The following is a 17,033-nucleotide window of genomic DNA, read 5'->3' as shown; positions in this document are numbered from 1 at the left end:
GGATCCCCCCGCCTCGGCCTCCCAGAGTGCTAGGATTACAGGCTTGAGCCACCGCGCCCAGCCTATTTATTTTTCTTATTGCTATAATTGCCTTTGGAATCTTAGTCATAAATTCTTTGCCTAGGCTGACATCTAGAAGAGTTTTTCCTACATTTTCTTCTAGAATTTTTATGGTTTCATGCCTTACATTCAAGTCTTTCATCCATCTTGAATTAATTTTTGTTAGTGGTGAGAGATAGGGGTCCTGTTTCATTCTTTTGCATGTGGCTATCCAATTTTCCCAGCACCATTTATTAAATAAGGCTTCTTTTCCTCAGTGTATATTGTTGTCTGCTTTGTCAAAGATCAGTTGGTTGTAGGTTTTATATTTGGGTTCTCTGTTCTATTCCATTGATCTACATCTGTTTTTATACCAATACCATGCTGTTTTGGTTACTACAGCCTTGAATAGTATAGTTTGAAGTCTGGTAATGTGATACCTTCCAATTTGTTCTTTCTGCTTAAGGTTACTTCGGCTATCCGGGCTCTTTTTTGGTTCCAAATGAAGCATAGAATTATTTTTTCTAGATCTCTAAAATATGACATTGATATGATGGGGATTGCATTGATCCATAAATCACTTTGGGCAGTATGGACATTTTAACAATGTTGATTCTACTGATCCATAAGCATGATATTTTTCTGTTTGCTTGTGTCATCTGTGATTTCTTTCATCAGTGTTTCGTGTTCTCCTTGTAGAGATCTTTCACCTCCTTGGTTAAGTATATTCCTAAGTATTTTATTTTCTTTGTAGCTGTTGTGAATGGTATTGAGTCTTTGATTTGACTCTCGGCTTGGTTGTTATTGGTGTATAGGAATGCTACTGATTTATGTATATTGATTTTGTAACCTGAGACTTCGCTGAATTTATTTATCAATTCCGGGAGTCTCTTGGTGGAATCTTTGGGGTTTTCTAGATAAAAGATCATATCATCAAGCAAAAAGCAGTAGTTTGACCTCCTCTTTCCTGATTTGGATACTGTTATTTCTTTCTCTTGATTGTGCTGGCTAGGACTTCTAGCACTATGTTGAATGGAAGTGGTGACAGTGGACAGCCTTGTCTTGTTCCAGTTTTGTAGTGGGAATGCTTTCAACTTTTCCCCATTCAGTATGATGTTGGCTGTGGGTTTGTCATATATGGCTTTATTAATTTTGAGATATATTCCTTCTATGCCTTGTTTGTTGAAGGTTTTTATCACGAAAGGGTGCTGGATTTTGTCAGATGCTTCTTCTGCATCTATTGAGATAATCATATCATCGTTGTTTTTCCTTTTGTTTATGTGGTGAATCACGTTTATTGGTTTACATATCTTGAACCATACCTGCATCCCTGGGATGAAGCCCACTTTGTCATGATGGATTATTCTTTTGATGTGCTGTTAAATTTGGTTGCTAGTGTTTTGTTGAGGATTTTTGCATCTATATTCATAAGGGATATTGGTCTGTGGTTTTCTTTTTTGTTGTGTCCTTTCCTGGCTTTAGTATCAAGGTGATACTGGCTTCATAGAATGAGTTAGGGAGGATTCCCTCCTCAATGTTATGGAATAATTACCAGATCTTCTTTGTAGATCTAGTAGAATTTGACTGTGAATCCATTTGGTCTGGGGCTTTCTTTGTTGTTATTGGGAGATTTTTATTACTGCATAGATCTCACTGCTCATTATTGGTCTATTCAGGAGTTCTGTTTCTTCCTGATTGAGTCATGGGAGGTTATGTGTTTCCAGGAATTTTCCATTTCCTCTACATTTTCTAGTTTATGTGTGTAGAGATTTTCATAGTAGTCATGGATGATATTTTGTATTTCTGTGGTATCAGTTATAATATCTCCTTTTTCATTTCTGATTGAGCTTATTTGGGTCCTTTCTCTTCTATACCTGGTTAACTTAGCAAGAGGTCTATCTATTTTGCTTATCTTTCCGAAGAACCAACTTTTTATTTCATTGATCCTTTGTACTTTGTTTGTTTGTTCTCCATTTTGTTTAGTTCTACTATGACCTTTGTTATTTCTTTTCTTCTGCTGGCTTTGGGTTTGATTTGCTCTTCCTTTTCCAGTTCCTTGAGATGTGACATTAGGTCGTTAATTTGTGATCTTTCTGTCTTTTTGACGTAGGCATTTAAGGCTATGAATTTTCTCCTTAGGACTGCTTTTGCTTAATCCCATAGATTTTGATAGCTTGTGTCCCCTCTGTCTTTAGTTCAAGGAATCTTTTGATTTCCATCTTAGCTTCATTATTGACCCAATAATCATTCAGCAACAGATTGTTTAATTTCCATGACTTTTTATAGATTTGAGTATTTCTCTTGGAATTAATTTCCAGTTTTATTCCACTGTGGTCTGAGAAGATACATGGTATGATTTTGATTTTTGAGTTTGTTGAGACATGTTTTGTGGCCTAAGATATGATCAATCTTTGAGAATGTCCCATGCACTGATGAGAAGAATATATATTCAGTAGTTTTGAGGTAGAGTATTCTGTAAACGTCTGTTAGTTCCATTGGTTCTAGAGTCCCAGTGAAGTCCAGATTTTCTTTCTTTATTTTCTGCTTAGATTATCAGTCTAGCAATCAGATGAAATGTAACAAGAATAAATGTAAGTTCATCATCTAGGTTGTGAAAAGCCAATTGCATAATTATGGGCTGTGGGAGATCTATTCTAAGAGTTCTAGTCAACAACGTTAAGAACAGTCATTGTTGAGAATAGTGCCTGACACACAGTGGATGCTCACAAAAGGTCTGCTGAATGAATGAAGGAACAGTTACTGTGATACAACTGTTTTTTAAAAGCTCCTTAAATTTTAGGTTTCATTAATGCAGACATGCGGCCTGCTTAAGGAAATTAATAATCCTGGTTTACTCCTAATTGTCCAGGCCACATCTACGATACTGTGTCTAGTCCTGGACACGTTTCACAGGGACACTGTCAAGTCAGAGATTACCTGAAGAAAAGTCACCAAAACAGCACCCATCTGGACCCCTCTCTTTTTTTTTTTTAACCACATCTAAGTCAAAAAGTTAAAGGAACTGGAGATATAAAGGAGCCAGATGGAAGACATGACAGAGATGAAAGTTGCCTTAAAATGTTTGAAGAATGTCATTTGGAATGAGGAGTAGACTAAAACTCTTATAGCTCTGAAGAGTAAAATTGGGACCCATTGGTGGAAGTCAGAGGAAACAGATACTGGCTCTGTTTTAGGAAAATCTTGGAGAGCGATCCAAAGGTGAAATGGGTTTCTCTGCAAAGTAATGAGTTCCTTGTTACTGGAAATGTGCTGGTAGAGGCTGCACTTTTATTGAAGGGATTTGTGAAGTGAGATATTAAGCTGGGTGACTTGTAATGCTAATATTCAGTGATTCCACTAAGGCTAGAGAGGTTCCATGGGCACTTAAGAAACTGCTTTGCAGCTCTCTCCTATAACATGACCTTGAGATTCTGTGCATATTCATAGCTTTGTCATTTACCAGATAGTTGCATACTGTGATGAATCTCATTTTCTCAAAACATAAAAGTCCTCTACAGATGTTTAATATAATTTCCATGTTTTCTTTCACTAGATAGTTTCTTTGTTCTGCGTATGTGCGTATGTACTCTTTACATTTGTTCAAACGGCAATAAGAAAATTTTGAAACAAACAGACTGCATTTATCATAGCTACGAGTCACGTAGAGTACTTTCAGGAAAAGCAACTTGATGATTTACCTTTTTATGTGTATTTCCAAAGCATTAAGTTACAAAGACCTCGTGTACAGGGCATAAAGATAAGTAAGCAAAGGCAAACAAGAATATCCATCACAAAAGCCATTAATAGCAAAAAGACAATTTTTAAATGTACAATTATTTAAAAAGAAGAGGAAAGGTTGACATTGATGGCTTTCATCATATATTTAAAAGTTCCAAAGAGCAAAGCCATTTGCTAAGCAAAGCAGAGAGCCCCGGGCTACCTTTGTGACTTTGCTGCCTGCAGACCAGGCCACTCTGGACTCCTTTGCCTAAGCACTCAAAGTATTACCATTTCCAGTTCTTTAAAGCTGGCCCCCTCCTTCATTATTATGACATTCGTCATATCATAATATTTTTGACTACTAGGTTCATTTTTCAAAAAGCACCTTTTGAAAATTCTTTCCCAAGATAGCAATAGTTCAAATCTTCGTTGCTTGAGTCTGCTTTTCCATCTCCTGCGGTCACTGAGATCATATTTAATCAGGCTGGGCTATGTGGTTCCTGTGTCGGGCTTGTTCCCAGGCATGGTAATGTGGCTTTTGGACAGTGCCGTAAAATCAGACCCAAAATTGTCAAGTACACAAAGATGCTAAGTTAGAGGGAACAGATTTATATAAATAAACCAACTGAAAGTGTCTCCACAGTTTAAAAAAGATATAATGGTGGTTATGAAAATCAGAGTGGACACAAATACTCTGTTTTTTTTCATTCCATAAATAGATGTATCAGTGCCCTCGGATGCTATGGTATATGGGAAAATTAGTAAGAAACAGACTTGGCAGCATGGAGGTGATGAAGGTAGTGGGAAGATTGGGGCAAGTTCTGGGATAAGGAGCTTAGATAGTATTTAGAATCCACAAGGGAGTTATTGAAGGATTTTATTTGCTTGCCTACTTTGAGAAGGCAGTAACTTGATCAGAACAGTCCTTCAAGACACTCAGTCTGTCAGTTCAAAAAATCAGTGCCGAAAGCAACCTAAAGTAGGAAGGCAAGTTAGGAATCTAACAGAGAAGCCCAGGGATGCAAAGGCGCCATTTGAGAGATGACCACATGGTGACCGTCAGCCTCAGTTCCATCTGGCATGCGCTGCGTTCTCGGCACTAGCCCCGCAAGACAACAAGCTGCAATCCCCAAGCAAACTTGTGCAGCTGGTGGTGAGTGAACACCGAGCATGGGAACTGAATGTGCCGCAGCTGAAGAAACAGGGTTGTACCCAGGGAGGGTTTTCCTGAGTATGGTGCTCCCGGGGGTGGTGGACCGGGCACAGGTGTAGTGGTTCCTGCTTCAGGGGACTGGCTTCTCACTTCTTCCAGGAGGAGCAAAATGACTGTCCTACTCCCGCCATAGTATTTTCCCCTCTGTTCGGCTGGCTCTGCTATGTGTGTGTGTCGGGCAAAGATAGAGCAAGGTGAGCACTGGGAAAAGGAGGCTGGAGAGAGGAAGGGAATCATGTCTGTTCTCTCCCTTCTCCCATGGTGCCGCCTCTGGAGAAGGTCAGGAAAGCTCGCACCAAGCAGGCTGCAGGCTCCTGGGGCCAGAGGTTTTCACTGTTTCCGGACTCAGTATGACTGATATGAAAATGCTGAGTTTCCTGAACAGGGGCCTGTCTGCCCTCTGGGGTAGTCTTACTGCTCTGAAGATAAAATAAGTGTAGAGGCATTGAGGTAAAGCATTTGCAATAAAAAAGAAAAATGAAAACTGGAAGCCATAAGAAAAATGAGAATTATTGGATCGAGTATGAAGAATGGTAGATGTCAAGGCACTTGATAATTTTTCTGCTAACAGACATCGTGAAGATGAAACTTTCCATGATTCTTTGCTTTTTTTCCTCTTGCTATTGTCACAAGATCTGGGAGCATGAGGGATTGTCATTTGGTGTTGCACTGCGACATAAAGCAAGGCAGAAGTACAGAATCCCCTTATATGAGAGTGTGAACACAATAGTAGGTTTTGCTACCTGGAATTAGATGTTGAATTACAACTCTCTAAACTTTTGTATTTTCTATGGGAAAAGCTTTAAATGCAATCATTTAATTATTCATTGAAAGTTCATAGTCACAACACTCAATGCACACTTGCTGCATATAAAGTATTCCACCTAGGTACTATTTATAAAATTGAACTCAGCTATTCAATTATGAAAATAAACCATGACCCACCTGCCATGCAAAGGCCTATTAGAAGCAGGCAATATGCCCATGAAAATATGTTTCCTTTGGATTTCACAGAAATATTAATTTAGGGAGGAAAAATCACAAGTATTTGTTTTATGCCACTATGTGTATCCTCTTAAATAGTTAATACAGGAAACAGAAATGGTGGCCATAACTAAAATAAGATATTGAATAAATGTATGTGTGACCTAATTCAAGTTTGGTTGTCCAAGTAGTATTTTTCTTGGCCTGTAAAAACTCCAGGTATTTGCAAAACTCTTCTAAATAGTAAAAGAAGTTTTTTAAAAATTAAGTTCATACGTTTGGGCTCAATTTCTCCCTCTTTCGGTTAGCGTATATGTCGCTGGTTTCCAGCCATGCAGTTGCTTATTGTAAATTCTCAACAATTTTTAAAATTTTTCATTTAAATTTGTTTTTATTTTTTCATTTTTCTATTTTATTGTTACATAATGTCTTATACGTATAGGGTACATGTGAATTCTCAAAATTAACATTAAATAAAAGGGTAAAAATTCTATTGTATCCCAGATTAGAAACACCTTAGAATTTCTACTCATGTCTATTTTCTTCCATTCTATTATTTTCTTTCTCTTCATACCACATTTATTTAAGTCTCACCACTTATTTATATTTATTCAGTACTTCAGGAAACTTAGTATTGTGCTGGAAGTGTAGAAGGCCCTTCTAGCTAGTCCGTCTTGCCAAGTCTTCCAATTCTCTTCTCTCCGGAAGCAAGTGGTGTGACCACACAGACATAAGAGATCTCCTGTCTGACTCCTCCCACTGTCTCTCTGCATCACGGAACCTGATGCCAACTGGCTCTTCCAGACCATAATCAAATGGAAAATCAAGTCTAACGACAGTTCAGAAGAGGGGGGAAAATGAACCTAGAAAGCCTAATGTGGAGAAAGGCTTAAAATATATAGGTAAAGTTTCACAGTAGTGATGTTTTCTTTGGCAATACTGCAACATAAACAGGTATTCATGGCTAGCTAATCCATGGGCAGCACCAAGTTGGCATTTACACTCTACAGAAAAGGTACCTGAGGAAAAATGGTCCAAGTTACTTGCCATAAATCATACAGATTGACAGGAACACAGTCTGGGTGCATGTGTGTAATACACTTCTTTTTTACTTTTTTTGTATATAAGTAATGGTGTTTCTTATAGAAAAATTAGACAGTGAAGATAAGGAAAAAAATACACATCATCCAAGCACTCATCATGTTAATGTTGACATAGTTTCTTCTAATTTTCTATATATGTATATATGTGTACATATATATACACACACACTTTTTACCTGAATGAAACTATTAATATATGGACTTATGACCTTTTTTTTTCACTTAACAAAATACTGAGTTTGTCTTTTTGTGTTTTTAATATGCAACTATTCTATAGCGTTCCATTTTATGATTATACATGAACTAGCCAGCCCTCTCTTTTTAGATATATCTGTTGTGTCAAATGTTTATTGTGATAAATACTTCTGAAATGAACATTCTTCTCCATACATCTTGGTGCTTCTTTTTTCTTTAATTTCCTCAGTTTTAACTCCTAGAAGTAGCATTGATGGGCCAAAGATTCTGTACATCTTTAGGGTTCTGATACACATGACTAAATTGCCCTCCCAGAGAGTTCTATCAACTTAAGGTTTTCCCACCCTCAGACAGATGAAGACTTTGACTCACAACTTTGGAGCTGCAGTGATGTGTTTAACACCTCACTTAGCTAGCAGCATTTCCAATCACCCTCCGACCTTGTTCCTGGTGATGAATTTGGGTTTGAGAGTGGTACCTGTGGATGGTCCTGAACGCGTGGTGGGTAGACTCACTAAGACTTTGGAAGTAAATCACTTTGATCTTTCTAGCAAACCTCTGCCAAGGGGCTCAGCTCACAAAGGGTCAGCTTCCAGGAACAGATTTTAGCTGAGGGTCCCTTATGTTTGGGACAATAATGGAGTTAAAAAAAAAAAAAAACAAGGCCAAAAATCCGGGTGATTTTTTCATTTAGTGAGCTTAATGTGAATATGCTCACTATTCACATAATAGTGCATGTGATATGTGACTAGATAGCTACCCACATAGGAACAAAAAAACAAACAGAAAATAAGATAGTGGATTTCCTTCCTAGTCCTTCTTTCGCAGCCATGGATACCTTTTGTTTCCTAACTGAGCATTGTTAAATTTAGGGATGGGTTGCTGAGGGACAATTTGACAGATCACACTTGATTTGGTATGTGTTTACCAAGAACGTGTGCATGCCTAGCATTCCTTTAGTCATGGAATCCACCACACTCTGGTTCAGTGTCTTGTCCTACCATTTCCTATGTCCTTGAGCAAGTACTTTCACTTACCTGAGCTTCACTTTCCTCATTTACAGTTATTCCAATTTCATTGGGTTGCAATGAGTAGAAATTAAGTATTTAAAGTACCTAAGGACGGTCCCCAGCACTGTGATGTGCTCAGTAAATGTTTGCTGAGTTAATGAATTCATGCTCTCAGGAGCTTACTTAGATTTTAGTTTGCTTTCTGATGGGGTTCTGCTTGCTCATCGTACTTACCACTGTCTGAAGTTGTTTATTTTCGAATTTACTACATATTGTCTTTTTCTCCATGAGTACAAAATGTCCTCAGGAGGAGAGTGGATTCCTGGTGCCTGAGGCAGTGCCTGGCGCACAGAAGTTGGTGAACCAATAGATAGTTGCGGTTATGACTTGCTCACATTCTTTCCAGAGACCCAGTCTTGTGGCCAGGAAGCTGTTCAGCCCAGGACCACCCCCCTTCCCCTTACCCCGCCATTCACTGGTCTATGCTTGGTTCCAGCCATCCTCCGTTACCTGAAGAATGATGGGAAGATCCATTTGGTGGTTTTCAACAACCTGCAGCTGGCTGATGGGAGGCGGCACAGGGTCCTCCTGAGACTCACCAATTTGCAACGAGGAGCTGGCTCTGTAGAGCTCTACCTGGACTGCACCCAAGTGGATTCTGTTCACAATCTCCCCAGAGCCTTTTCTGGCCTCTCCCAGAGACCTGAGTCCGTTGAATTGAGGACTTTCCAGAGGAGGCCACAGGTAGGAACCCGCAGACCATTCTTCGAAGTGCAAAGGTGGGCTACCAAGGCCTAGGCAGTGCAAAGGAATGTGGTGAGAAAAATATGCCAGGGTCTAATGCCGGCTATGTATTAGAATCGCGTGGGGAGCTTGGAGAACAGCTGCTAGAGGGCCACCCTCAAGACAAACTGAATCAGAATCTCTCTGGTGGTGCTAGGCATCAGCATTTTTTAAAATTACTGATTCTAATGTGAAGCCAAAATTGAGAGTTTCTGCTTTCAATGATTAGTAGAGACTTTGGATACAATTGTAAAGTTGGAAAGGAATAGCAAAAATAAAAATAACTACCTTAGGATGATAGCATTATCTATCTTTCATTTTCTATAATGTTATTATTAATATTTATTGCTTTCAATGAAAATTTTAAGAAGAATGATTGGAAACTGCCAAGCACCAGGAATGGCATTTTTCACAGGTCTTGTCAGAATATACACTAACAAAAAGGAACTTATTGCTAGCTTAGTTCCATGTGATCTTAAAAAAAAAAAAAAAAAAATCCCATCACCTTTGTCTTCTGTTTTACACCATGTTAATGGTGGTTTTTTATTATATCATTGCACCTGCTGTAGAAATTGCCACATACATGTCTTTTAGGATTTTGTGCTAAGAAATGCTTTGTTTCCTATAAAGAACTAATATTCTTTGTGCTTTCCAATAATGTATAACTAGTTACAGTTCCTGAATTTTATCTGATATGGAAGTCAATGTCAAAATCAGTAACTGTGTTCATCTGTCATGGCCCATAATATTTTTGTCTTCTATCTCTCAATCTTCATTTTCCATTTCTATTTTATTATTTCATTATATATGCTTTAGTTACAAGGTTCTCTGAGCCCTTTGTACAAAGAGGGTGTAAGCAACAATTTCCATTACAAGTAGAAATGCTGTGAAGTTTTAGATAGTAATATAAAAACTATGAATCTAACCCTGGAATTTTGTGCTTAAACAAAGGAAGCATTTTAAAGCAGAAATGCCAAGAAAGCTAAAATCTAAAGTTTTTCTGTTTGTTGGATTTTTTTTTCTTTTTTTTTTTTTTTTTTGGTTTTGCAGAGTCATATAGAGAGAGATTTTTAATGTAGACTTACATGTAGAAAAAAATTAATGAATAGAAAGATATGCTAACCTTTATTTCTGAACCCCTAAAGTAGCCCAAGTAATCAGAATAACAGTCAAAAATTGTGTCACTGGTCATTTCAGAAATTAATATCCACCACCAAATAAGTCAATCTCTAAAATATAGGACTCAGCCTGACAAGGTCATCAGAAACTATACTCATTGGAATTTTCTCAAAAGTTTTACCTCTTTAAACTATCAGTAGGGATCACAGTGGCTTGATTTCATGGTCACCTACTCATTCAGTCAATTAGTCAACAAATAGGCACACTCTAGGCATTAGGGATACTGCGGTGGGAAAAACCAGTTGTGGTCCTGGCCTCTGTGGAGCTTATAGCCTGATGTCCAACAGAGTATCTCTTACATAGCACATGCTGCATAAATCTTAGCAAAATTAAAAAGTAGAATTCCTCTGAAAATCCTTAGCATGCTCAGTTCTAAAATAACAATGGTGGCCGGGCGTGGTGGCTCACGCCTGTAATCCTAGCACTCTGGGAGGCCGAGGCGGGTGGATTGTTTGAGCTCAGGAGTTCGAAACCAGCCTGAGCAAGAGCGAGACCCCGTCTCTACTAAAAATAGAAAGAAATTAATTGGACAACTAAAAATATATAGAAAAAATTAGCCAGGCATGGTGGCACATGCCTGTAGTCCCAGCTACTCGGGAGGCTGAAGCAGAAGGATTGCTTGAGCCCAGGAGTTTGAGGTTGCTGTGAGCTAGGATGACGCCACGGCACTCTAGCCCGGGCAACACGGTGAGACTCTGTCTCAAAAATAAATAAATAAATAAATAAATAAAATAACAATCGTGACTTTACATTGGCAGTTAACATGAACTTTTTCTGTCATATATAAATATAATAAAAAATGAGTATGGGTAAAAGTTACAAGATAAAAGGGTGAGGAAATTGACTTTTTGACCAACAATGAATGATTGACATCCACTAGTAATATAAAAATATGATACCAACTACCTAATGATCATAGAGGATACTGTTTATTTGTTCTCATAGCCCATGGAAATTAGAGGCTTTGCTGAAACGTGGAGCTAACACATCCTAAAAACAATACTGTTTAAAATTAGGATCAGATGCCAGGCCTGGTGGTTCATGCCTGTAATCTCAGCTACTTGGAGGTTAAGGGAGGAGGATGGCTTCAGGCCAGAAGTTTAAGACCAACATGAGCAACATGGTGAGACCCTGTCTCAAAAAAAATTGAAGCCAGGCATGGTAGATGCGTGCCTGTTGTCCTAGCTACTAGGGAGGCTAAGGTGGGAGATCACTTGAACCCAGGAATTTGAGGTTACAATGAGCTATGATCATGCCACTGCACTCAGCCTGGACAACAGAGTGAGATCCTGTCTCAAGAAAATAAAACTTGGATTGGTATTTATTATAGTCTAAACTCCATAAACAAATTTCAGATAATTCTTAAGAGGCTACTGTTACAAAATAACTGTTTTACAATGAAGGAAAATAGCCTTTCCTCTTCTTGGCCACTTTGATGAACTTTCAGGCCGAATTGGATACCAGCATTTTCCTAGGCTACTGGCTACTTCATATTCATTTCAGAAAGATAGGGCGGGCAGGCTTTAGGAAAAATGTGAACCTGCAAAATTATGTAAGACGTCAGAGTCCAAGTATACAGGGCTGCTCTGTTACGAAAATTGCATGAATATGCAAGTACATTGGCTTGTGAACAGTGTCAGCAATCCATGGTGTGACTGTGATTTCTTCCAGGACTTCTTGGAAGAGCTGAAGCTGGTGGTGAGAGGCTCACTGTTCCAGGTGGCCAGCCTGCAAGACTGCTTCCTGCAGCAGAGCGAGCCGCTGCCCACCACAGGCACAGGTGTGGTGAGCTCCTGGGCAGTTTGCACGCCTCCATCAACACAAACTCCAGGTCCCCTGGATGGACTGGGTCCCAGCAGAATCAAAGTCCAGGACAAGGAATATTTTCATCGCATTTCTATTTTCTAACTCACATGAATCTGGACTAAGTAGCCAGTGGCATCATTATTTTTTTATTTTTTATTTTTGGTGAATTAGAGAAATTCAGATACCCTAACTTTTTGAATCATCTTGTCATGATGATTCTCCGAGGAAGCGTTTGGTTTTGAGTCACCTAGAAATGATTGTCACTGGCTGAATGCTCCTTGCCTTTTGGTGTTCCTACAGGAGACTTTAACCGGCAGTTCTTGGGTCAAATGACACAATTAAACCAACTTCTGGGAGAGGTGAAGGACCTTCTGAGACAGCAGGTAACTAACAGGACATACATCAGAAAAGCCCGAGTCTTGTCAGAGCAGCTCTCGGTATAAGCTCGTGGAGCTGCCGGCCTGCCCAGGCAGGGAGGTGGGCTCTGAGCCAGACCTCCGGGGGCCCATGTCTAAGTAGTAGTATGTTAGCACTGCTATAAGAAGTACGACGTGGCTTCTTTCATTCCTGGATTGTATTAGGCACTCCTTTTCAATGCTTTTTCCCTTTCTCATCTTTAAAGGTCAAGGAAACAACATTTTTGCGAAACACCATAGCTGAGTGCCAAGCTTGCGGTAAGTACTTTTCTAGTAACTGGCTCTTTCTGAGTCAGATGCTGCAGACTGGTGAAGGTCTTGCCTGCATTGACTGCGTTTCTGAAGGTTCACCAGGAAGCTGGAGGGAAGGGAAAAAAAGTTCAATGGAAAACCAAATTTCATTTTGCCTCCTATATGTCTTCCTGGTGCGGAATAAGCCTGTGGATTCCTGTTTTTCTCTAGGTCCTCTCAGGTTTCAGTCTCCAAACCCAAGCACCACACTGGTGCCCCCAGCACCCCCGGCACCCCCAACACGCCCACCACGCCGGTGTGACTCCAACCCGTGTTTCCGAGGCGTCCAGTGCACGGACACCAGAGATGGCTTCCAGTGCGGGCCCTGCCCCGAGGGCTATGTGGGAAACGGGGTCACCTGTTCTGACGTGGATGAGGTAAAAGGTCACTTACACAGAGTGGGGGCTCCCCGAGTCTCCTGCACACCCTACATCACATGGCAAAAGAAGCCAAGCTGGTGAACAAAGGATGACTTGGGTTGTCCTCCAGGCTCCATGAAAACTACTTCCTTGTGGATCCTTGGAGACCCTGCGATACTGTGAGCAGCCGAAGGAGGCATGACACACGGTTGTGGCCGTATTTGTCATTTTTCCTGTGTTTCCAACTCTTCTAGCAGTCCGTGTTGCCACAATGCCGAGACTTCTGTCAACATCTGCATTGATTGTGTCTCTTAAGCAGTCTGTTACAATTTTGCTTTTCCCATGATTTTGCGAATGTAGGAAGGGGAAGATTTTTATAAGGGCATATTTTAGAGGTTAACAATGGATTTCTTCAGGCTTCCTAGATAGAGGAGAAAAGGGGGGACTCTCATGCCAGCAAGACCTGTTGGGGTGGCCCTGTAACCCGTGAGTAACTAAAAGTGCCCTGGGATGGAGCCAGCAGGATCCAGCAAATGTGGGCTGTCCATAGCAGGTGGCAAGGTTGCCACAGACATGTGCCTTTTCCCTCTCACCCAGCCAGAAGAGAGCTGCAAGGAGAAGTGGAGGGAGGGGCACACACGGGGAACTTAGGCACATGCTGACACCCACGGACTCCCACAGGCTCACAGCAGCACTTGGCTGACTACCCTCCCCGGTAGTAAGCAATTAAGATGGTCTCTAGTAATCCCTCAATTGGAGAAACATCTGTGCACGTTTCACAGCGCTGCATCTGGTTTTTATCTGTGAACTAGAATTTTCCTCCATTTGAAAGGGCAGGAAGTGGTCATGTTTTTTACATTAGTCGAAGTGGTTAAAAAAAAAAAAAAAAAAAAAGGACCAGAACCAATCTCCAAGACACCAAAAGCCTTGGAATAGCCATGGACTTGATAGGGCACAGAGGCAGGCACAGACCCTGGTGGATCACACCTTCCTGAAGAAGCACCTGCCCTCGCTCTGCCTGCTCTAGGTCCTTCCGTTTAAGTAGTTGGTTTGCCTTTGGGGTCATCTAACAGCCAGCTGACGAGTGGTCCAGTGGACATGGTCCTTTCGCAGAGATTTGTGAATTCCAGGTTAGATAAAACACCAGAGAGCTTCCTACAGCGGGAGCTGGGCTGGTTAACATCAGGGCCCCTTTCCACCTGGGTGTGCCATTATTCTGTAAAGCAGCAAAGCCTGCTGAAAGGCAGCCTGGATTGTGTGGGGCAGACATTCAGTGGGTAACTAGGAAGTTAGAAGCTCTTATTTCCTTTTATCATTTTTCCCACCAAAAAACAGTTAAATGACTAAACAAATGTGCAAATAGGTGAAGAAAAGTTTGAGAGAGTTTTCTCCGTGAACTTTTTTTTTTTTTTTGGTCTCCAGTGCAAATACCATCCCTGCTACCCGGGCGTGCGCTGCGTGAACTTGTCTCCTGGCTTCAGATGTGATGCCTGCCCAGTGGGCTTCATGGGGCCCATGGTGCAGGGTGTTGGGATCAGTTTTGCCAAGACAAACAAGCAGGTGGGCTGAAGTTATGGTTTCTCTTTGGTTTTCATGTTAACAGAACAATTTTGGTTGGCTCCCACTTCTTCAGTGTAACCCTTCACCTCCTTGAGCAGCTAGTGCCATGTAGAATGTCATGGTGCACAATGAGCAAATTAGGAAGTTTCCGACTCATTTCTGAGTGTATATATTTACAATGTCTAGAAGGGAGGAAGCTGTTCCGTTGGGATAATAGAGTATCACTAGAAAACCAGTCAAAGGGGCAATACTGGCTATGTGGCATAATTTCAGACTTATTTTGTTGATAGCCATTGAAAATTTTGTCCTGCAGAATAACTTGAGAATCACAGAAACAAATAAAAGCCTTAAAAAATTAGGTCACTTTCATAAAGTCATTGTTGCCAATCAGAAACTGTTTTAGAGATGAGGGGATTTCAAGAGTAGAAATGATCCCCTGAGGCAACCTCCCCTTTTTCTTATATAAGCTATAAATTGCCACAAAGCACTTGAGTACTTTATGACAGTCTCCATTTATTTCCAAATGTTCTACTATATCCTGGTCATTATTTAACTGACTGACTATGAAATTCTTTTTGATGTTTTCAGCCCTTGCAAATGGTTGGTCTATAAATATATTTTACTACCTTAGAGAAATTATTATATTAGCTTTGAAGAAGGGCAGGGGTTCATTATTTCCTAGCTGCCTGTCAAAGGATTCTAGAGGGCATGATTTTTTAGACTAGAAAAAGGAGGCAAGCTAGACATAGGAATGACAAGCAGCCATTAGAGTGATGACCCAAAGGTTTTCTAAATCTCAGACTAAACCAAGGAAAATAGACAAAATGAAATATCAGGTGCTTGCTGTAAGGTAGTAAGAAACACTTCCCAGTGGACTTCCAGCAACATGGTAGACCAAACTGAAGTAGAAGGGAGCACCTTGGTAAAATTTAACAGCAAATTTTAATGTATCCCAAGGTCAAGAGAAATAAAAGGAAATGGTGCAGTTTCCAGAAACAAAGAGGGAACTCACAGCCAGAACTGTGAGTGGGGCCGATGCCACAGCAGCTCAAGGGAGGCGGCAGCAGGGTCTGCGCCTAGGAGTGGGAAGCCGAGTTTCTCTCACCTACGTGGTGCAGCACATGCAGCCTCCGAACTTGACAAAGACCTGCCATAAACCCAGGGGCCTCAAGAACTACCCTGTCCATTACAAGGAGGTGGAAAAACTCAACGAGCCAACAAGGAAGCTCTACTTTAGCTTTGGGATGTGGTTGACAGAAATGAACACGACCCACAGCAAATCAAAGCTTTAAGCTTGAACCACATACAGTTACAAGCTCCAAATCTGTTACACATATAATGCAGAAACACAAGCCAAAAAATTAAAATAATCATCATCCCCAGAGCAGTAAAATCCCCAGAGCTCTGGTGAAAGTCAAAGGCATGCCACTATGTAAAGACACTCCCAAAGTCAAGGCCGGTGGAGGGCCCACAGGCAAAATCAGGATACTAAGGATATGCCCATAAACACAAATGGCAGTTTATATGAAGAAACTACCATGAGGAAACATGATAAACATAAAATAAGTTTAAAAGGATAAAGAGATAAAAGAAGGACTGAACACCATAATTAAAGAACAGGGCAATGTGGGAAAAAACACATAAGTTTGAGAAATAGTTAAATAAAACTTTTATCAATGAAAAATATAATCAGTCAACTTAAAAATTCAACATGAGCAAAACACATTAGACACAGCTAGCAGGGAATTCATAGGCTGAAAGATGAATCTAAGGAAATCATCCAGGATGTAGCACAGAGAGATAAAAACATAGAAAATATAAATAAGAGGCTAAGAGTCAAAAGGAGATGTTAATGAGAAAATTCAACATTCATCTAATTGTAATGCCAAAGAAAGAATATAAAGGAATGGAGGGAAGCTTAGAATTTTTCAGAATTGAAGAGATGAATCCTCAGATAGAAGAAGTACATTGAGTCTCAAGCAGGATAAAAACTTTCCTATCTAAAAAGGTGTAGAACAGATGAATTGTGTAAGTTGTCTTTGCTAAACGACTTCAAGTACCATGAAGGTGATTATCATTTTCAATTAGATTAAGTACAAATGGATACAAATGCAGGGAGATGGCAAAAATAACCCTCAGATTACCGTTCTTCCTGAAATTGTGTCTTCACTTCATACAAAGATAGCAAAACAGAGGAAATTTATTTGCATTCCTATTTAATCAGCGTGTCACTCTAAACTTTCTTTAAACTTTTCTGCGCTAGATCTGCACTGATATTGATGAGTGTCGAAATGGAGCATGCGTTCTCAATTCTATCTGTATCAACACTTTGGTAAGTATTTCTCACAGCTGTTATCAAAGCAGAACCAGTTATT

At 40.1% G+C, this 17,033-nt stretch overlaps 1 protein-coding gene across 2 annotated transcripts in view; it reads left to right on the top strand.

The window, feature by feature from the left end:
• THBS4 (thrombospondin 4) overlaps positions 1-17,033 on the top strand; it is a 44,665-nt gene that overhangs the window by 11,789 nt on the left and 15,843 nt on the right. For both annotated transcript variants that reach the window (XM_012664518.1, XM_012664519.1), the window contains exons 3-9: positions 8,761-9,008; positions 11,898-12,006; positions 12,333-12,415; positions 12,655-12,706; positions 12,911-13,116; positions 14,521-14,658; positions 16,922-16,990. In XM_012664518.1, coding sequence (XP_012519972.1) covers positions 8,761-9,008; positions 11,898-12,006; positions 12,333-12,415; positions 12,655-12,706; positions 12,911-13,116; positions 14,521-14,658; positions 16,922-16,990 — 905 coding nt within the window. The remainder of the gene's footprint in view (positions 1-8,760; positions 9,009-11,897; positions 12,007-12,332; positions 12,416-12,654; positions 12,707-12,910; positions 13,117-14,520; positions 14,659-16,921; positions 16,991-17,033) is intronic.

The sequence above is a fragment of the Propithecus coquereli genome, unplaced genomic scaffold (genome assembly GCF_000956105.1).
Source record: "Propithecus coquereli isolate 6110/MARCELLA unplaced genomic scaffold, Pcoq_1.0 Scaffold9, whole genome shotgun sequence".
NCBI lineage: Eukaryota > Metazoa > Chordata > Mammalia > Primates > Indriidae > Propithecus > Propithecus coquereli.
This window is presented reverse-complemented; position numbering and strand designations above follow the sequence as displayed.